General features: G+C 30.1%; 1 protein-coding gene across 3 annotated transcripts in view; it reads left to right on the plus strand.

The window, feature by feature from the left end:
• The first annotated feature begins 1,054 nt into the window (after window positions 1–1,054).
• The window catches only part of LOC132950448 (uncharacterized), an 85,977-nt gene continuing 62,565 nt past the window's right edge, over window positions 1,055–24,466 (plus strand). Inside the window, exons 1-2 of one of the 3 annotated variants that reach the window (XM_061021915.1) lie at window positions 1,055–1,289; window positions 2,353–2,418. In XM_061021915.1, coding sequence (XP_060877898.1) covers window positions 2,379–2,418 — 40 coding nt within the window. In that variant the 5' untranslated portion in view covers window positions 1,055–1,289; window positions 2,353–2,378. Of the gene's footprint in view, window positions 1,290–1,331; window positions 1,682–2,352; window positions 2,419–24,466 lie in introns of those variants that run through there. The other 2 variants (XM_061021917.1, XM_061021916.1) reach the window with 2 other exon arrangements.

A 24,466-nucleotide genomic window follows, 5' to 3' on the forward strand; every position in this document is an offset into this window, starting at 1 on the left:
AATTACAAAATAATTTTACACATATTTTGTAGGCAAAGAATCATAATTGTATTGGTAATTTATACTGTATTAATAAACATTAAAATAATAGTAGCGTTGTATACGTCTCACATATGACTAACAAACAATAAAATAACTGATTCAGTCAAAAACATATTATTGTTGTGTGCAATTATTTTAATACAATATGAAAATAAGTTTTCGGTTCACCACAGCAGATGATAATGAACAATAATATTACTAATACCATTGAGTATATTATATTAATATGTAAATATATGTACATGTTAATATTTATTTGTTATATATATATAATACAATATATACTCAATGCCAATACCTATTTTAAGTGGCTAGGGGTGATAACAGATGAAATTCTCTCTTGAAAAAACCCAAAGATTTTGATCTGATTTGAATTTGGTCGTTTTTTCTGTTTTTTTTTCTAGGCACATTGCATTTTTAAACGTTGTGAAAATAATACAGAAAAAGTATTAATTTTTATTATCAAACGAAACAGCTTTAACCACCCAAAAGCCTGTCACTTATCTGCACGAGCACGCAATAACGATATTACGGTATTGCATTATAATTTTTAAGAACCAAGAGAAAAATTGGAAAATTTCAAAAATTAAAATCCAAACTTTTCCGCAAACGAAAAAACCATAAAAACACAACGATAATAATATCGTGTTATGATGTATTTTGCACACGCGTCGCGTATTAGGGGTGGTCAGGGGGGTAGGGGTGGACTCCTCTTGCCGAGCCGGCCGGCGGAGGGGTCTCTGCGGTCGGGATGGATATCGGGGTGGGGGGAGGGACGGGTATCGGCGGTTTAAGGTGTACGGCGGCGTATATATATATATATAATATATCGGCACGCCGGCGGGGCAAGCTTGCGCGGCTTTCGGACTTTCGTCGGCTCGCGGGGGGGGGGGGGGGGGTGAGGGGGGGGGGGGGGGGGGGTGAAGGGTTAGGGGCGGGGGTGGGCGGGGGTTGGTATAAACGCGCGCCGCGGAGACTGCGAGCGCGCGACTTGGTTACGACGGGACCGGCATTAGACGTTTCGGCGTGCGACTTATCGCACTATATACCGCCGGCCGCCTCGCTGCAGTCGCGTGATCCGCGGGCGAAACCGTTATTCCGACGGGTGTTCGTAGTAAGTACGTGTTGTTTGCTTGAAAAAAAAAATGTTCGATACGATTTTTCGCACTAATTGTTCGACCGCCGCTGTAGTCGCATCACACCACCACCGCACACGAACCGTTCACGACGAAACATTTTAACAATCGGTACTTATTAAAAATACACAAGACTATTATAATATTATTGTTGTTGTTGTCGATAACCGTTTTGGACGGTAAAACACTATGAGATAACCGCGTCCAGCAATATTATGCCGTCGTAGAGTCGCGTGATACAATATTATAATATTACAATAGTACTATTATTATTATTATTATGTGACAATTTATCTGGTACGACATCACCCGCGGGTTCGTTATACGGACGAAAGACGAGTGCTGACACTGTCATAAATCATATTATATTTTTTACTATTATGATAATAATATTATTTTACAATCATTGTTGTTGTCGTTGTTGTGTACGACACTATAATATACTATGCCACGGCGAGCCAACGCGATCTTCGGAGGACGAACAATAATATTATTTTGAAACGGTAAACGTGTTCGGCACGGATTTAAATCATTATTAATTTTTTCACTTTAATTCCGTTCTTAGACATTACGTAGGTTTTTGTTATTGTTGTTTGTTTGTTTGCCTCACGTTACGTCGGTTTCTGTTTGTGACCGACACCTACACACAACTCTAAATTATACTTATTATTATTATACCGAGGTCGAGGTATGGTGTTTTCTCGAATATCGCGACCAATGTTTACGACTACAATTCCGACGCGTACGATTATAATAATATTATCTCAGTTATTCGTTTTTTACATTTATTTTTTGAGATTAATTTTATCGCGATACGTTTACCCACCCCGTTTAAATCTATACAACCGCCTTGAACGTTAAAATGTTAAAATTAACGGCCACGTTGACATCGACATTTACCTGCAATTTTGTTTGTAGTTAAATTCAATAGTCCTCCTCTGAAGAAAAAATATTTTTTAATGTAATATTGTAGTTATAAAATCATCAAAGTCGACCCAGTTTTATGTAAAATTCAATTTTAAATTTTCATCGTATCTATAGTCTGCACATCATATTATTATATATATTATAATATATACCTAAATATTTTGATACATTATTTTACTTGAATAGAAGTATTGTACCTTTTACAAGTTTGTTTACAAGAGAATTCATTTATCGTTTTTTTTTTCAGATATTGTTTAATTTAAAACGAACGGAATGAACGCTCTATTATATCTATTCACGCTGTACATACTCGGTAAGTAATTAAAATTTATAATTTTTTTTTTTCAAACTGGTATTTGGTTTGAGCGGTAAATTGTAACTCGAAAAAACAATAGCTGATATTATTTGATCTCCAATTACCTACATAATTTCATTATATTAAAATATTACTCTGTCGTATTAACAACCATTACATCTATAATAATCAGTCATATTATCGTATTTACCCGAATTTGTGCTCCTTTGACCTATACACAATTGCGTTATGTTTAATAAACGAGATTAGTATAAGTTTTAGTACCGACTCCTATAGTGACGTATCTAACGGTAGCATAATATTATGATGCGGTGTACACATAAGACAATACAATTTTGTCACAAAATATTTATTTTTTTTGTAGTAGTAGTAGTATAGTGGGTGGTTTAATAAAATGATTTTTCCAATATTGTGAAGAATTATTTATGTGATTGTCAGTTGAATATGTATCGACAGTTCGTAGAGTTAACAGCGTTTGACAATGACACACCGAGAGTATATATTTTTATACAAAGAAAAACAAAAAAGTCAAATATTTTCATAAAAAATATTATTGCCCTGCACTTCTTTATTCTAAATGCATGTTGTAAGCAAATAAATGTGATTGAATCACGTAAAAATTACTTTGACCACAAATGATTTCAAGACAAAAATTCGACGATAAAATGAAATCGTCTAATATTATTAATTGCTCTGGGAGATAAAATTGAATTGTTTTATACATTTTGCAAGACGTGAGATTTTATTTTAGTTCAATTATGTTGAATTTTCGTCATTATTATTACCACCGTAATACATAGCTAAATGTATAATGGCATGCATTGAATACAATAAAAATGTAATAACAACTAAATTACTGTTCAGATACTAAATATACTATTTGATTGATTAAATAATTGTCGTAAAATATGAAACGTAAAATTAGCGAGTTTAGGTATTTTATTTCCTCGTTGGTTTAAAACACAATCATAATAACAATTCACAATATCAAATTTTTATAACTGAGATTAAATCTTACTACATCATTGATTAAAGAAGGACACGTATAGTCTAGAATTTAGATCATAAATTATTAATAAGTTGAAACGAGACTTACAAGACTAATAAATAAACTACCTAGGTATAGTATACCTGGTATACAATATACAAATTAATTATAATTCATAAATAGTAAGGTTACCGCGATTTTATAATGGCTGATCAGTACCTAGTTAATTATGTTTCAGATACATTTTATCTTTTTACTCTAAAACTAAATACAATTTGTTCAACTATACTAATTGTATTACATAGGTAATTGATAAAGTTCACATTAGGTATGAACTCAAAAATACATGTGATTCACCATCTATCCATTTAATCGATTAATAACGAATTTTAATAATTTTAATTAATTATACTATAAACCAGTTATCTTTATCTAGTGCATAATATATGAACTGTAAAGTTTAATAATTCAGAAACTATAGTCGTTCAAATTGCAATTTGAATAGGCATAACAAAATTTAAAAAACACATCTGCTTTCACCTGCTTAACCTTTCGAAGTAAGGAAGGACGGCTCTCATTTGACAAAAAAACTATTTTATGTCGTCTCAGAATTATCCTTAATAAATGTTATAAAAGTATTTTACAGTACCTATAGTATTTATGTACACCTTATTTATAAATTCATAAAATCGGAATTTAAAAATATGCATAATTAAAGGAACAAGTAGGTACCTATATTTATTATTTGGCGAATGATTCTGTGTATTAATTATTATGGGGATGGAAGGATCAAGCAGAATAGCAAATTTACAATTATTATGTAATAATTTTCTATCTCTATAAACCAATTAATTTACTTGCACAGGATTTCAATTTTGCAAGACAGTCATTACTGTACGTACGTAGGATTGCCAAAATGTTCTCGGAAATTGCACTGTGTAAATCAAAAGTCAAAACCCGTGCATTTTAAATTGCTTTTCGGAAGGATGTTTGTGTTTTGTTTGCATGTACTTGGTTTGGGTTCACTTTAGGATTCGCTTACGGCAAAATCATTTACTCAGTCAGCTCCCGATTACTCTTAGTTAAAAATGTTTGAATCTAAAAACATTAACAATTTTACTGGGTTTAATATTATGTAACCGATAAATAATTTGATTGCATCAACTGATCAATTGGCGGTAATTTCAAAGTTAAATATTTATATATAAATTTATTAAAACCAATTAAATTATATAGATATTACATATGGAAATATTATAATATGAAGCGCTCTAAAAAATTTAATATCTTTAATATCAGCAATAGTATTACACGTTTTTTAAATTCTCGAATTAATGGTCTTAGGTATAATACGTATAGAAAGACTACCTATGCGAATTAAAATATATCACAATTCATATTATTATTAACAACACTTATTTTATATTGTGTATGACATATTTTTCAATTTCAATCAAGAACGTACCTATTCGTTGTAAAACATTTTATTGAAGATAGTGATTTATCAATATTTGTATATAATATGTAACAACATATTTGATGAATTGAGTGAAAACTTAAAAGGTAGAAATTGAATTAACCTATCTCACGTTGTTGGAAAATGAACATCTCGCATGTGTGTGCACTAAAACTGTTCACATTAAACGAAGGAAAAAACACGGATCGACCATTAAAATCGTCTTACTAGTTACTTACGTAATAAAAAATGCGTAATTTATTGAAACAAAAAAGCTGTTTGTTTTTACGGTATTTCGTGACTGTGTATATTATGTTATATTATATTATATACAATGGCAGTACATGATACTCCCGTTGCGCGTGGGAGGGTGGGGAGGGGGCGAATGGAATGAAACAGACGAAAAAAAGAAGAGAAAAAAAGTAAGTTTTCCGGACATTGAATTTGAATAACCGGCCATCTGAGTTATAAGTTTCGGGGTTGTCACATAGAAGCCGGAGAAAAAAAGAAAACTTGCGGGGCTTTCTCCCTCGCGTAGCGCAATCTTTGCTGTATCTGCTTGCCCTTCCCGCCAACGGTGTATATATACCGCGATGGTTAAAAACTTTGGAGCTTTGCACATTCACTACACGTATTTTCGATTTTCTACCCCGAGATGATACTATTATTATTATTATTATTACTATGCGTGAAACAAAAAAAAAATAATGATAATCGTTCGATTGATAGTGCGCAGAAAGAAATCGTGGAGTTATAATTTACCGTCTTGCGGGTTCGATGCGGTGCAGCGCGATAACACGAAAATTGTATGTGTACCGTGCCTAATTCTCTCTGTTTAAAGTGTGTGTGTGTAGACTTTATACCAACATAATATGTTATGGAATTTATTGTGAGGCGCGTGACTCGCACGTCGTCCGATTGCAATACGTATTATGGCTCATACGATCGTGTCGATGATTGGATAATAATAATAATAATATGTACCTGTCACGTAATCGTTTTTATTTTTAAAGTTCGATTTAACTTTTGTGACTCGAAAACGTGTAAAATCTACTAGGTGGGTACTGTTATGTATGTATTTGAGTAAGCTCTCTGTGATTAGCCACAACGATTTAATGGGGTCGCAAAAATATACGCTTCTGAGGACTTGACGAATATTAAAATATGCATCATTATGAACGAAATACAAGTTGAACACCTACTAAATATTTGCAAAAAATAAATTCATATGTGAGGGTGCTGGATAAGTATGTGGAAAAATAGAAACCAGCATTAATTTACCGTTAATATTCAAACACCAGTCTATAATATTGATATAACAATCACCAACAACAAAATTTCTAGTTACGGTATATAAGTTTATAATAATAGGTAGGTAGGTACCTAATATATTATTTATTGTTCTTATTGCTTATTAATATGCCAACGGGCTACGAGTGTGTATTATAATATATTATTCAAATTGTTTATTTTTAAATCTTTACCACTTACAGACTACGGTTAAGTGCCATGACGATCAGTAAAATATTATATACTATTACATTCCCAAAAGTCACATTTAAGAGACTCAACAAAATATTTTAAGCCGATGTCTCCTCCGACGAGGGCGAACATTTTCGGACCCTCGAGAATATTGTAAGCCCTCTAAATATAATATCCTGTGTATCTATTGTTATAATATCTTCAATCTCTTATACGAAATTTTTTCCCTAAAATTGCTTACGACCGACGGTATCGCTGCATGGAGCCGTACCGAAAATGGCCTACTTCGATAATATATACTATCGTTATCCAACGCGGCCGGTGCGATTTCAAAGTATTTGCCGAGGAATTCCCAAACGGTCGATTTACCTACTTCGAACTTAGCTAAAAATCGATCGATACAGTCAATAACACGTTTTATTTTGGTTGTCTGTTTGGTAAACATTCGGAGGACCACCGTAATAATTTACACGATTTTTATTTTCATTACTGTAATTCGTCGGTGGCGATGAACGGGGTTTCAACACTTCAACTTTCGATAAGATACAAAACGGTCCATCAAAAACGGTTTTTCACTTGCAATCGACAAATACGATTTGTATCGATGAAACATTGGCAAAAATACATACAATATAATGTAATGTATTACTCCTGCTGCTGCTGCTGCAAATTAAATATTGTTGAATTACATTAAATCGTTTTGAACTGTTTTAATTATTTACAAGAGCTTAAAATAAAAACTATTTAAAACCCTTAAAGCATACATTTTTCTCCGGGATGTCGTGAGAAATTTGGAATTAACAGATTTAATCGCATCTTATAATAATATATATATAGAATGGATGTAATACGCGTATACTCAATACTGTGTAATAATATGATAATATATGTGCACTATTTAATTAACGTTAGCTGAACACCGTGAATATTAATTAAAATGCGTGCATGTTTATCTTAAGGATGGATTTATTTACCCGTAAAAATTCGTCACTTCGATGAATTTTAAAAATTGATTCCATATATTATGCAAATTGTATAGTAGGTATATTCAAAAGCTAGTAGGTAATAGTAAATTAAACATAATTTACACCAGCAGATTCCGTATAAAAGTATATAATTTTAAAATGCATTGCTATTTGAATTTGGTGGATTTTAATTTTTATCCATGCCTATATTGTATAATACAATAAATAGTTGCTACAATTAAAAAAAAAACTTGTAATTGTACACTATTCGTATCATTATTATGGCTGTATCCATGACTGAAGGGCCGCATAGTATAGTCAGCTTAAAATTATATTAAGTGATAATATTTGTACTTTTTATAACCTATTACATACCATTTTAAGACAAACCATGGGGAAATAAAATATAATATACCATATGTGAATATGTGATAATAATGTATTCCAGCATCACACACCGTGCCGTGTTTTTAGAATTGAATATAATATATACTATTATTTCTCCAGAAGATGATGACGAGGGTTGACCTCGACAGTAAAAATAATAATATTATTGTATTAAATATTTTTATTACTGATGATATGATTTTGGCCATTTGGTTAAAATTAATCGAACTAAATATGCATAAAAACGTAGGCATGAACGCGTGTTTAAATAGACTTGTGCTTCCAAAATATATTTATGTATTTTTAAAGTAGTTATTAAACGGAGAAAAATACAACGATTTATTAGTACATTAATATTACATCTAAAAGTTTTGAAAGAAAAGAATAATTTTTACTAATTCAATTGTTGAATTAATAAAAACTAAAGTATTTAAAGTTTATATTCCTATATTTATTTCCAAAATATTTACATTTTGTTATAATATTGAAAATAAAAACATGACATAGTTATTATTTTATAAAAATAAGTATATATATATTTTAAGTGTTTATAGCGTGTCATTATGCTTAAGTTATATTTTATGTAAGCATTAAAGTGTTCAAACTATTAAACTACCTACCTAAATTATTTTAAAAAAGGTGATATTTTAGTATTTCATTTCAAATTTAATCAGAGTAACATCGTTAATATCACTCTGATATTATTTCTTAACAGTGAGTAGGTACCTAACATTACAATATTGATGAATGTGTTCGCCAATGATGCCAATATTATGATTTTCAAACAGGAGGAAGTATACAGGACTGTATGTTTTTGTTTTCCAATGATATGGAGGGGAGGGTTACCACGGCTAAGTATCGGCCACTTGGGGACCCCTAGAGGTTTTAATGCTGGTTTGACTGCGTATCATAGTGGCTCGTCGGATATTCCCACTTTCCCACTTTGAGAATATTCCTGCGGGTGTTTTTAAAGCAAAACTACCCTAAAAATTCAAAATCTTCTATTAATAATTTATAGGATATATGTGCAATACGCGTGTGTGTACCTGTTATAGTTTTTTAAGATACGTCTTGAAGTGCAACGGTGCGTTTCGCTCGGTTCTCGTTTCTTTATCACCAGAATATTTTATGCACTTTAACGACAATCTAAAAGGACTACCATATCCTTTTGTGGGCACATTATAAATATAATAATAACAGTAAGTATTATATTTTATGAAAATTCTTAGAAAAAACATAAACGTATAAGTACATATTATATAAATATGTATAACAATATGCACATTGCATATAAACAAGTGGTATTAAAAAAACTCGATAATATGTAAATAATATATTTTTTTGAAAGTCAATTACAGATAAGTGATATTAATAAACTGTAGGTACACATTATTCCACGAAGTTTGCATAATATATGTTCAATTACGTAGTTAATAATTTGTTACTATTGTTTGTACTAATTTCGACCACTTAAATAAAACTCGCTTAAAGCCCCCGCGATTCACTTAAAAATTACAACTTTAATATTATTACTGTCGTATATAATATATATAATAATATTATGTTTGTTTTCTTATTTTTTTTTTTTTTGTTTAAATCACTTCGGTCGGTCGGTAAACGTTCATACGGTTTTCACTCGGACGCAGAAACCGATGGGTACAAACAATAATTTCAATTCCGTATGATACCATTCAGATAGATCTATTCCCTTTATAGTTCAGTGTACCTATATACAGTGTCTATCTCGTCTATCTACCTATGCTTACGTGGATAATGATGCAGGAGTGACTATAATAATGAGACCTAGAACGGCTAAAACGTTAAAATACGGGCGATCCACCACCTTCTCCCCCCCCCCCACCACATACACACACACAAATCTAGGCGCATTAAAATACCTTTGACGTGTCCGATGGCTTTGAACCAAATCTGATTCAATTACGTGTCACGATAATAATTTGCGATGAACATTTCGGTTAATTACAGACGAATGAGCACGCTAAGAAGTACTAACTGCCGCCGGATAATGATTAGTAGTTGCAGTCGGTCGCGATGTAGATTGCGCCGCGCGGGGAGGGGGCGTGTTGTATAAATCCTTTCATTTCCGGTCGATCCAAATTGCTTAACTCGAACCCGTACCTACCTACATCGGTGGCTATATATGGGTTGGAGTTTACCGCACGCCGATATAATTATATAGGAGCCTAAAGCTCGTAAAACTCGGTCATAAAACACGGTGTATCAAAATATTCTACAGATCATTCAGAGTAAATCGCTCGGAAAATCGGCGTTAAGACTCATTGTCGTCCATCGCTCCGGAAACGTTTTAGCACACCGCCCCGGAGGAGTCAGATTAGGTTCGTAATAATTCTAACTTATGTTCTACATGCATATTGCGAATATATATTATGTGGTATATATAGGCAGTAGTGTTTATAGTGTTTATACCTACCACAACACTGTCTACTCCTGGTTAACACGCAGGACGATCATATTATTATTGACCTAAACAATTAATGTAAAATTAAAACATATTGGCGTGTCATCTACATAATTATTCTAAAATAATTACGAACACGCTGCATAAATTATAATCACACTCGTATGTGATATTGTAATATATCCTCCTCCGACAATGTTCTGCTTGCGAAAAAAACCATCCAACATTTATTTGAACAGTTTAACCAATTCTTTATTATTTAGTGTACCTACCTTATTCCTACCGCCTACTACAGTGCAATAAACAAACAAAATATAATTTTAACGTCACTGCTAACTGCACGATATTCGATAAGATTTATGACGATGAGTTTGTCCCGCGTGGCTTAAAGCCTCACAGAGTTAAGTTAATATAGTCGTTTAATTGAAAACCTGCGTCACGTGCACGAGGTTCTTTTGTAAAGCAGTTCTCAAATAACTCCGTTCAATAATAGGTGGTTTTCATATTATTAATGATTTAATTAATTTCGTGGCATAACAATATCCAAATGTAAGTACACCAATAAAATAGTATATTATGATCTTCTGGAGAACTCGAATGATTGGATTACAAAATGATAGTATCAAACAAATATTGTTGTTAATACATAATATTGGATATACTGTACCACGAAAGCCTCGGTATTTCTCGTCAAATATCATAATATTGTTTCACTATTATTTGTTTGTTTTTTAATTTAAACGTTGACGTATACAAACAGACTAAATGTGCATGGTTATAACAATGTTTTTTCACCGCATACATTAATTCGATTTAAATGGGCTTTTGATGTTTAATTAAATTCAAAACTCGAACATATAATTTTATAAATTATAATGTGTGACAATAGTAAATTTATTCGTAGCGATGTGTATAAGATTATAACTATATTACAACTTGTAATATAGCATATAATATAGTTATTATTGTTCATTAATATGTTTAATTTATCACGTATTTTGATGAAGCTTTTATTTGTTCGGCTTATATAATAAATTCATCCAAACAAAACTATTTTAAATCTCAGTCCACTTCTATTCATCTATGATCGAATGTATACAAAAATATATTCCCAACGGTTGGGTTTTAAAAAAATTTTAACAACAATTTTATAGTAAGTTGCATTATTTATGATACAATTATTACTTTTGATTTAAATTAGTATTTTATGCGTAGTTCTGATACAAATGTCAAATACGTCAAAATCAGTATATTAGCTCTTTATTATCATTTAATTTATTCACTTTGCAAATATTTTTTTTTTTAAATCTACTGAAAACTTCTAACTTATGCATATATTTACTTTTCAATGGTTATTCATACTTCAAAGTTTCTTATAAAAATCTTTCTTTATCAAATACATTCAATACAAATTCACAAGATTTTTTTCTCTGTACCTACTTCACATTCAATAATTTATGTAGCAATATAAAAATGACCATAATAAATCGTATTTTAATATATACGGAAACGAAGACTGACAGAAGATTCAAATTATAATAATATCTTTAATATATATTTGATTTCTCACGTAGGTAGGGTACCGACTGTGCGTGTTTACAATGATGGAGTCGATTCAAATAAATAAATAAATAAGAAGCACACCGACTCTGCTGGATTATACAGACATCACGCCTATATCTTGTGTAGATCTTACAAGTTTCCATCTATACTCAAACCATTTATTATATTATAAATAATATTCGCTTACATTATAATTTTGCATATAAAACATATTATAATATTATCAACGAAAACCTCATTTCGACTAATAATTAGGTGCGTGTGTGTGTGTTGGGATGGGTGGAGGGTGAGAAATTGCGTCGTAAAACAATAGTTTCGTACAAATTATAATAACTTTAAAAGCCAAAGCGCATAATATATATTAATATACTATGCTCGTGCGCATAAAAGAAGAGAGTTATTTCGGATTCGGTCCGTCGTATCCGCCGCCGCGGCCTCCGCCGAGAATGAACAATAAGAGTCGGCGAAACAGCCCTCCGAGTCCGACCAAAAACAACAAATTGGTTTGGAAAATCGACCGGACGACGACTGCGGCGGCGGCGGTGGAGGAGATGGGGGCCAGGAGACGCGTTTATGCGTATAGTATTATATTATTATATTGTAAATAAATGGACCGTCGTCGTCGTCCGCCCGTGTCTATATACACATGCCCAGCACAACATATATTATCATATAATACAGTTGTTGTATAGCATAATAATATGTAGTTGTAAATGCGACCGGAGCGGTAAAACAAAAACCTATACCAGAGAGGAGTCGTCGTTAATTCGGATTCGGGCTTGGATGCCGTGCTGTGGTGTATGGCTGCCGGCGGCGACAACGACGACGACGACAACGGCGCAGTACATGTGGATTAATAAAAACGTGCCTATACACCGAAACACAAACACACACACACACACACACACGTGTACAGACGATTGTCTGGGATAACAATAATAACCGGAGGGAAAAAAATGAGATAAAAAGAATAAGGAGGAGATGAAAAAAAAGAGAGACGGTGAGAGAGAGAGAGGATAGGACAGAGACCGACCGGAACGGCGAGCGAGTAATAAATAGAGGGTGCTGCTGTGACGAAAATATCTGCCGAGGGAATGTCAAAATAAACGATCCCCGTTTATTAACTATATACGCACCACCTATATATATTATACCGTGCACACAGTGTTGTTGTTATTATTATTATTATTATTATCATTATTATTTTTTTTTCCCCTTTCGCGAGACTGTAGTTAATGGCCGAGACATTTGGACGGGGATTACGACACGTCGGGCATCATCGCCGACGTATTTTTAAACTCTATAGTCTATATACCTATACACGAAGAACCTCGAAACTCGCGTGCAATAATGTCACATCCGATTACCTGTGTTTTTTTATTTCTGAATAATTTTTGGTCGAAAACCGCCAGGAATCATGATCATCTATAAAGCAAAACAATTATAAGTCTAGGGACTGGATTTAAATGCCCTAAAACCTATACAATAAAATGCTCTAAAAAATAACAAAAAATTTCTTTCAACGCAATAATGCCATAAAAAATGAACAAAATTTTTTTTTAAAGGCATTACACTATACGCGAGCGATAGGAAAACGATGGTTTAACTTTTGGCATTTTAACACTTCTATATTATTATCTTAACTATAAATATAACAATAATATAAAAACAAAATACCAATCACTTAGGCACGCACAATAAATAAACTGTACCTACATTAGAAATAAATGAGATCCCGGTGACGAATCTCCAACTGACCTATAATTAGTTTTTATTTGTTTGAGTCCCGGAAGATAACACTTCCGATCATCGCTGGTGATTGATATTAAATATGTTATCACATTCATATTATATATAGAACGATTGAAATTTTATACGGATGAAAATTACCTTTAGACTATAAAAGAAAATATTGTAAAAACAATATTTCTTGATGTAATATATTTTGAATTTCTAAAAATTGTTGAAAAAATTGTAAAGGTTCACTCTTAAAGTATCTGTGCTGCGTACTGGCGTCTCGCTATCTGAATTATAATAATAATAATAATAAGAGATTTTACCTTAAATTACTATACGACTATTGACCTCAGAGGTGTAAGACAAGTAGTTATCACAATTCTTAGAATACCGACGACGAGAACGCATTATGTATAATATATCAAAACTCCAGTTGTCGTCGGAGGTTGTATGAAAGTTACGGAGAAATCATTTCTAAGAAATGAGATGGAATGGTAATATACAATAGTACGTACGCATAACCTGCGGGAAGGGTGCATGAAAAGACGGGCTTAGTAACCACATTACAGAATACGGCAGAGTGATACGACAATGTCAAAAGCTATGAGCTATATAAAAGCTAATTGTTAAATAAATTAAAATACAGAATATTGTAATATCGAATTTTATAATAATATAACGGGGTCGGGGCACACATAATATCATGTGATCCGCTGCAATAATGAATCAGTAATATTTTATATAATAAAAACCACACAGTATATGATCGAAAATGCAGGACGCACACTCTTATCCGAGATAGGGCTGTGGGTATTTCCGAGAATCTCGTGAACGGACTCTGCATCCGTGGGAATGAAACTATTATCGCGAGGGTTAGGAGAAATAGAGGGTAGGCCTATTATACATAGGAGAGCCCCAAACGGCCGATATTCAGACGCGATCTGACGAAGCCAGGACGAGTCCTTTCGCGACGACATTCACACTTTTGAAGATTCAGACTTTGAATAATTTTTATCGGCAATATTTTGGACTCGGAAAATAAACGTGTCAAATCGATTATTTTCCAACTACTTAGAATATTATTCGCTATTATAAACATTTACAGTTGAAAAATACGTGTTTCGTTTTGAAGCATTTGAAATATTCAATTTCATAAAATACAAGTAAATAACCAGTCCACGCAAGTTAATAATTGACTTGATGTGTACATGTAAATTGTTTACATCTCCACATCGTCGCTTGTTCCCAACAACGGTACCTTTACGCGGTAGATCGCTATAACATCTGTTACGTATTATTATGAAACAACGAATTGTGTACTTGGAATACATTGTCCTGTAGAACCGCCCAAAAATAATGCACTTATCATTAAGAAATCCTGTCCTTATGACTTTACTAAATTACCTATTATTATTATTATTATTGTATAGCGAAGTCCACGTGCGTGTCTCCATGTTACCTATATATTAATATTATATTATATACATGTCGTGCGATACTACCACCGCGACAAAGGCTAGAAAGTAAATGGAAATCGCAAAACTTCTCGTGTATTATGTATGAATACTGACTGTATGTATAAAGTGACTAAAATATGTATAGATGTGTGCATAAAATGTACATGTACGAATCTATAACGCCGGAGGATAACTGCACCGCCACCACCGATATTACACTGTGTATTTTGCTTTTAAATTGCTTGTCGTCTCCGTCTATAGAGGGTAGAACCATTCCTATAAACACCTACGAAACGTTGTCAAACGATGATGGCGAAGGACAAGTTTTTTTTCTTTTATCGAACCCGACAAATTTCAATATCGTTTTATTAACACGCCAGCACACACACACCCGCGCACGTGTTTTCATTTCCCCGCCACATTATTATTATTACTATTATTATTATTATTATCATTATTATTATTACTATTATTATTATTATCATTATTAATATTACTATTATTATTATTATTATTATCATTATTAATATTACTATTATTATTATTATTATTATCATTATTATTATTACTATTATTATTATTATCATTATTATTATTACTATTATTATTATTATTATTATTATTATTATTATTGTTGTTGTATTACAGATTCACATAATATATAATGTACACAGTACGTATCAATGTATTATGATTATGTTATAGTAAACCATATATTTAAAACGACAAGTCAAAAACCTCATAGGAACTGTTCGTCTGCCTGCACGGTATATCATCAGGTGTATAAATGTATAATATATATATAAATATAAGAATTCGTATAGAGGTATACGTGTATAAATTTCAAATCGTGCGATTTTCAGCAGCCTTATTGGTGTCTAATAAATCAGAAACGAAATTACCCGAATGTGCGAAAACCCGTCTCCAAGAGATGAGCTTTTATTTTCACGTGCGGATGCGACTTTAGTTTATGAAATATATAGTTATATGATATATATATAACATACTTATATATGTATATATATATATATATATATATATATACATATATATAGTATATACACATTACACGCAGACACATACAAAGACACAGTTACCAGCCACAGCGTTACATCTAAAAGAATATTGTATACGATTTATACAGAACCGTGTTTGCGTTATAAACCATTACACATAATATATTACTGTAAATTCACACCGTTTATATCGGGCTATGTATTAGTATGACGCGTACATAATTATTATGATGCATTTATTATTTCAATCGATTAAAAAATCATTCGATCATTGTGAGTATTATATTATGGTATAGTCGATATGACGTCGACTTCGTTTCACTCAAAAAGTCTATAGTTCACAAAAAAATACATATCAACGCGTTTCCTATTCGAAATAAAAATCACCACGTGTATATAGCCCACGTATAGCATCGAAAACTGTTTTAGAATTGAACAATAATAATAATAATATTATGACCATGAGTATTTTATGACAATTATTGAAACCCCGTGGTTATTGTATGTTTTTAGATGCCAATACAATACTAAATATAATATTTTATTAAAGGTGTTTAGACGTATGTGTATAATAGTAATTAATTAATTATAATATTATAGTAACGTTATGAATTGTTTATGATTTGTTAACAATATTAATATCTTAAATCCATAATACATTGCTATAATAATACACGTCTGCAATAATACTTAAAGTCGCAAAGTACAATATATCTTGTATAATTACTACCTATACACAGTAATTACTGTTAATTAACCATAAGATCTTTGTTACTTCGCAAATTTTTATTTTTTTTGGTTCTTTAATGGTTCGTTCAGTCAATGCACTATTTAACCTGAAATTACATTTATCATATTTTAAAATTTCACATTATTCAATTTGTTTTCGTACACCACTTTTTTCCAAAAGTATATTAATATATTTATATAAATAATATTATTATAAAACTAACACTGAACTACCAACAAAAGATATCAATCGATATAAATAATAATTTTTTTTTTTTTTAAGAAATTAAACTTAAAATGTTGAAAATGTATTCACATTTTTTAATGATCTCTATCTGCCAAATAAACTTACATAAACGTAAAACCATCATACATTTCTTATAAATTCCACTTGAATAGCCTACATATTATAATTATTAAGTTTTAAAGATATTTGTTTATTTCCAAAAACGTATATTTACTAATATGATATTTTAATTTTGATGATAATACAATATTTGCGTTAATACTTATATATTTTGTACATAACATATATTATAATATACCTACATCAGGATATTTTCAATTAAATACCGTTATTTTCGTTATTTTAAGACATTTATTGCACAGTGATCTATACGGCTATAGGGGACCAAACAACATAATTTAATCAATTATCTAATTGTCTCATCTGATAAATATACGAGTGATTATTAATGTGAATAAAATTAAATAATATTATTCCTTCGAGTATGTTGGTGATTTCATTATTGTCGTTATTATTAGTTTAAAAGCTCTTAATTTTAATTATACAGAGGTAGGTACACACAAAGCATTATATAGGTTAGTTTGGACTGAAATATCCGTCGCAGTATATAAGTATTGAAACAGAATAAAACAACAGCGAAAAAGCTTTCATCACATTTTACTATGAACATACCACGGAACTTCGCAATTTGAAAAATTACTTCAGATGCGATTTTTATCTTTTGAAAAAATGATTCTTGCGTACATCTATACCCACTATTTATAATAAAGTTTTTTCTTTTTCTTTATTCCAAGGCTATTGAGTTTTATTTGGACTGCCGGGTAAAAATTTCTTGACGTCTCCATAGTTTTCGCTGTATGCATATTACTAAGAAAAATATATTCTGCACATAGTACATTATTATACTCTAACAAACATCAAAATAAAAATGTTTATAACAGCCTAGAAACCATATAATGTTATTTGTACATGGTAAAACTACAGTACAAGTAGGTAATATATTAGTATTTAGTAATAACTAATAACTAATAAGACCTAATATTATGTTGACAGTTATTACAACATAATATCATGTCGTGTATTTAATCATGGTATAATAACGATACCACTACTTTCAATCATGGTACATTGTACTTTGAAATCAAATAACCAACTATTACCTATTTTAAATTTAATTAAATATAAGAATTTAATAATATTTTATTAATAAAACATGGTATGTTTTTTTCTAAAATAGATTGTTAACATTTACGACAATCTTTATTCCGATTACTGCAGAAACAAGTACATATTTACCTAAACTTTTTACTATCATGGTCTATATTTATATTTTACCGAGAACTAGAGTTATACTTTACTTATGACTACTCATTAATTTTAATAAAAAATTAATATTTTATTCAACCCATCACTCCTTGTTTATTCAAAATAAAATTATAACGTATTGTACGGCTATTATTGTATATTTTCATTTAATCATAAACGTAGAGTTTAAATTGAGTTATTGATTTTCATTCACATTCAAATATATTTAAAATTAAAATATAATAAATACGAACCTCATTACTATAATGACAATAATAATTACGTAATTTCAGAAAAGTATTGTGACTAGGGTTACTTCCTGGACTGTAAGCGCAAACGTTGATATTAAAAAATGAAATATGCGAAAGACGGGGTGGGTCAATGCGGAGTCTTGGGGTGGATGTATATGTATTTCAATTTTAAAATAATGATCAACCTTGTATTTAATGTGTAAAACTCAGTTTATCTTCAAATATTTAAAACTTCGTTGATATACGGGTGAAAAATATGTGCAATAACAATCTAAACTCGACAATTATATTTGTAATATTTTTATTTTATAAACTTGCGCTGCGTGGAGCTTTTGAAGATTTTAACAGCCCCAACAAGTGTTTTTTTTCGAAAAATGCGTTATAAATAATACTGTACTGTAATCTATTTTTAAATGAAAAATATAATTTTTGTATATTACACATAAATAAGACACTCATTTTGGGTTATTACTTATTAGCAACAAAAAATATAATATTGTACAATCTATTTCACACTTTCACTACTATATTTATTCTTTAATCATTGTGGTCTATAGTAGTTATATCAAATATAGATTTTATTAAAGTTTAGAAGTACATACATAATTCGATGAATATTCTTTGAATCCATAGATCGCCGTCACTATTTCCGTCTGAAATTAATTTAATCACTCGTAATAGTTTAATATTAAGTTTAACCAGTTTAAATGTTCAAAATGTCTATAATATAAACATTATTTTTAAAAAAATATCCTATTACCAAAAATGCAACTCAAAGTAAAACAATTAAAAACAAAAACTAGGTAAATGATAAAATATATTAAAATGTTTTTTGCACAAATTTAGTGTTACAACTTACAATTAATTATAATTTTAATTAAAAAATGTAAAGACAAACATTTTGACCAAGTAAACATAATATGTTTTAGGAAAATATAACTTTTTTTGTACTCAATAAGAGCACTCAACCCGGCTTAATTTTATTTTATTAGAATCACATATAATATAGTAGAATGTTTATGGTATTTTATTTATAATTTTAAATACTAAAACAACAACCTTCATAACATATGTATTACCATAATAATACATAGCTAATTTATTTTTACAGCATATGTCTTGGTTTTGCTTGAATTTATTTTTAATATGCAAATTGTATTGTATCATTATAGAATTAATTTAATTTTTCTAAAATTTAACAACATAATATATAAATAGGTATGTTTCAAACGAAATAAACACTGATGAATTATTAGCTGGCACTTAAATAAAAAATTGTACTAAGCAAATTACTAATGGAAAAATTATGAAAATCTGAATGGTTCATTTATATCATAATTATATTTTGTTAACCAATAATAAAGCAAACATTTTTCAAGTGTAATCTTACAACGTGCAATATATTTTAAACGATAACAACTAATTTATTACAACAGTTGGAATTCCTGAATTTAATTACTTCTCGCCCTTAGTCTTTTAAATAACCGTCACAATTTGAAGTTACCGCTCCTATAGATATATGATAACAATAAAGTTTATAAATTAAAAGTTTAGTTAAAATTGTTTTATTTTATAAGGTCTTATACAATTAATTTAAATACCAATGTTTTGTAAAAAAAAAACTACCTATACTATGCGACACGAAAAATAAAAAAATAAAGGTAGATAAACAAGTACCTATATTTTTTTTTTAGAAAACCAAAGTATAGATTCCTTTTGTTTTTACATTTAATATTTATACTGCATAAATGCTATTTTCTCCTCTATACACGAGAGATTAAAATAACATTAAATGAGGGAAATTCATCATTTATTTACGAAAGAGTACCAGCAGATGAGTTTTTACCGTGTTTATAGAACTGTTTCATCGCACGGTTAATTATTATTAAAACAATAAATGATAAAAATAATTTAATGTGTGGTATAATAATTTAATTTTGTGTTTACAACCTGCAGTGTTCGTAAGTTGTGTGAAAAACGGTTCGTTTTAATTGAGAATTTCCATTAATTAAATATCCCAAGTGTCGTTCACATTTATATTGCAATCGAGATGTATAATTGAAATTTTAAATAACCTCACGCTCTGGTTGATAAAGACAAGTAGCTGTCGAGTAAAATTATTTAGAGCCATCTTTGTAGGACCCATCTTGTTTGAGAAAAATTGAATTAAACGTATCGCGAATTTCCCTATTCTAATATAAATTAGTATGTACCTAATATGTGATTTACCGCATTGGTTTTGTTCACATGGTTGTGCATAAAACTTTGACAAGGCTTTATTGCGTACGTTGGAGAGTAGAGGGAAAAGTTTCAGTTTGAAAAGAAATCACATCACCGTAAAACTAATTTCATTCCACTATACAACTATAGGAATCGGCGGGGGTTGTAGTTAGCGAAGCCACCTCATAATAAGTTATAGTGTTACATACCCTATATTTTGGGAATTTGCCAGAATAATTTACATTAATTCGAGAACAAGTACCCCGTAAACTTTGAGCCAAGCGGAGACGCTGCAGTGTTATAAAAAAAAAAATAAAAAAAATGCTAATGCATAAAGTATTAACCGTATTAAAACAGTGTTTTTAGTTTAGATTACCGTTACTTCGGTAAGTCAATATTTTACACGATGATTTATTAAACTAATAATGTATATAATGTACCTACGAGTAACTAACTTCAGCCAATCCGACGCGTAGTACCTAACTGTTTTGTTATCGTTATCGGTAACTAATGTGGTCTAATGATTTTGGTGAAATTAAAATGACCCTCTGGAATAATTAAACCAAAACTTAATAACAAATGGTTGTGCTAGAGCGTTTAATCATTAAAATTACTTTTACATTGTAAACAAATTTTGCTAACAATTTTTGTACACAAATACTTACGACATTAAAACATTTAGAGAAACTAATAAAATATAGAGGAACAGCGACAATTGTCGTCCATTGTATAATATATTATAGTACTTAGATCCTCCCATTACTCAACACGGAATTAACATCGTGTTTTCGGTAAAAAGGAAATGGCACAAATTAAACAACTTCCGAAAAAAAACTAAAACAATTTTTAAAACCGACGCAAAACGAGAACGATAATATTTGGATACGTATAAATTATGCGCTATAACTATAACGATCGCAACGTTGAAGAAATCTTACTTCTAAAAAAAAACATGTATATTACCTATATAATAAAAATTATTATTATTATTATTATTATTTACCAGTTAGAAAACCAATATTTCTCTTTTTCGTAGTAGATTAAATGCACAACATATTTTGTTAAATTTAACTTCAAACATTATTTGAAGAGAAAAAAATATTTCAATCGTCTTATTAGCGCTTTCGGGTAGGAATAATTATACTCGACGAGGTTTTGACATTTTTCTTTTAGCGACGTCAAAGACTGATATTAAAATAAAATAATAAATAAACTGTAATAAAAAAAAAAAAAAAGTAAACTACATTATTGAGTACAGTCGTATCAAAACCTAATTTAATTTTTTTCAATCGCGAAATGGATCTAAAAGTGGACGTTAAAATTATTCGCTTCGGATAAGGATAACTATAAATGCAATATATATACAATATATGTATGCCTATCTCGAACAGAGCATTGGCGAGTCTCACCTGCTGTACACGCATAATAATTTTAATCAAATTGAATTTATAATTACTTCATTTGTCCGTTTTAATTAATAAATATACATTAATAATAATTGGAAAACGGCCGAATGTTTTATGAATGAAAGTTAAGTTATATGACCAAGGAAAGGGGTGGAGCACTTGCAGTTTTTCTTGCTTTCCCAATATTCCAAGGACTCGCTCGACGGGTCTCATTGGAGCTATTGTCCATATACACAATTCGTTGGACGCATTGTATTAATTTACATTAAATCCATACTACAATGGGTGGTTTGGAAATAATTTATTTTGGTTCAAAAACAATACAACCGGTGCCAAATGTCCAAGTTTCTTTAATTTTATTATAATTTGTATTTTTTCGAATAATTTATCAGACGTTAAACATGTTCCACCAATAAAAGTTTCGATAAGTATACGTCATTGATCTAGGTTCCAGACCAAATTAAAACGTATTTACTACATAATAAATAATGTACAATATGTATGTACGCAAAATACTTCAACGCGAACAATATTAAAATATAAACATGGTCTAGTACAATAATAATTAAAAGTTGTATAATTGTTTGAAAATGGAGTTGTTTAACTTCCGGTCTCATCAAATAGCATTTTAAATCATTTTTCAAATAAGAAATTATGACTTACTGAACAATTTAAGTTTAATTTATTTTAATCTATTTAAAATTAATTTATATTAAAATGTTGTTCAAAGCCAGATGGTTATGATTTGAAATTTGAATGTCTAACAGTATATATGCATTAATGTCTTAAAATAAACCACTATGAACATTAAATTACGCATATATTATTATAGACTAAGTATGAATACGATTCCAAGTACACAATTAATTAGTTATAAATTATAACTTGAATAATATTAATAAGTATTTAATGGTAATTTTCAAGTTATTTAATAAGACACAAACAGTTTTGTGTTTTTGGAAATGTAAATTTTACGTATACAACATTGTAACTCATTATTTTCACTTACTCGTATAATATCTACGTATAAATCTAAATCGATATTCAACTTTTTAACTGAATTGCGGTGCAAAAACTAAAACCACAAAAGCAGTATATAGAGGAGATAAACAAATGCCAGAGTAATGGACAAATATCGATAGTTAAACAATTATAAAAACAACCAAACAAATAGCTTTTAGTTTTTGCTAAACTGATTGAGTTTCTTATAGGAGTTAGAGGACGGAGGGATAAATGTATAATTTATTGGTCGACAGTGCATCGGAATGGTTTACATTCCACTTTAATTTAAAAAAAAAAATTACGTGATCACATTTTAAATAAAGATAAATGTTCTACTTTAAAGTTAATTTTTCCTCCATTCAGAACGAAGAAACGTAAAAAAGACACAAGTATAATAATTTAAGCTGTTAAACTTTTACATTACTAATTAATATAATTATTTTAAGAATTATAAATATATAATTAATATTTTTCCCAAAACTTTTTTGAGTTTATTTTTGTAGATGAAATTATTTATTAAAGATAAATAATAGTAATTATTACATATTAAAGATTTTTATTATCTAAGAAACATTTAAAAAAATCAAAAAAAAATCGAATTCCTATTAACGTGGACAACCGCGAAACAATTTCATTAGTTCAACCAATAAAAAAAATACTAGAAAAGAATATAGAATAGTTGCATGTAGACAAAGATTTATCTTTTTGGATGGTAGATATGATCAAAACTACTTTGTGCTCTAAAGTAGGTATAGTTGCTATTATAATAATAATATGAAATATCCAACTTCATGAAATCAATTAGAAAAAAACGAGAGTAAAAACATTTTGAGTTACTAGGTATTTATTTAATCCGTCAGCTTAACTTATCAGTAAGACCAATAAGATATTTTAAACGAAAAAATTCTTAAACGATTATGCACAAATATAGATGAATATAGGTATTATAATGCACCTTTAGGTAGTCGTTTTCCTGTTTCGAACATTTCCTGCAATTAAGAAGTTTTTCTTTGAAATTTTGTTTCGTCAACGAAAACGCAATAAATACCATTAAAGGCTATTTATTGGTCGGGCCTAAGACATCGTTCTAAACGCATTATTCAAAAACGTGGTACGGACCGTGCGTATAATATAACAGCACTGAAAAATATTATAATATTTACGTTGCCGTCACAACACACACTCATCGCCGTTTTCCGGTCGAAGTAAAAACTCTATAATATTAATATATTATAATACGTAGAGTTGCGAGTCATAATATAATATTATACCACGTTTGATGGACGTGTATCGTGGTCGAGAAAAACTGAATCTGACCGTTATCACTCGCGGTCTCCGGCCGTATTGCCTGTATAGTAAAAAACGGGCTGTTTAAATTGTGTACACAGCTTTTA

This window comes from Metopolophium dirhodum, chromosome 8 (genome assembly GCF_019925205.1).
Source record: "Metopolophium dirhodum isolate CAU chromosome 8, ASM1992520v1, whole genome shotgun sequence".
NCBI lineage: Eukaryota > Metazoa > Arthropoda > Insecta > Hemiptera > Aphididae > Metopolophium > Metopolophium dirhodum.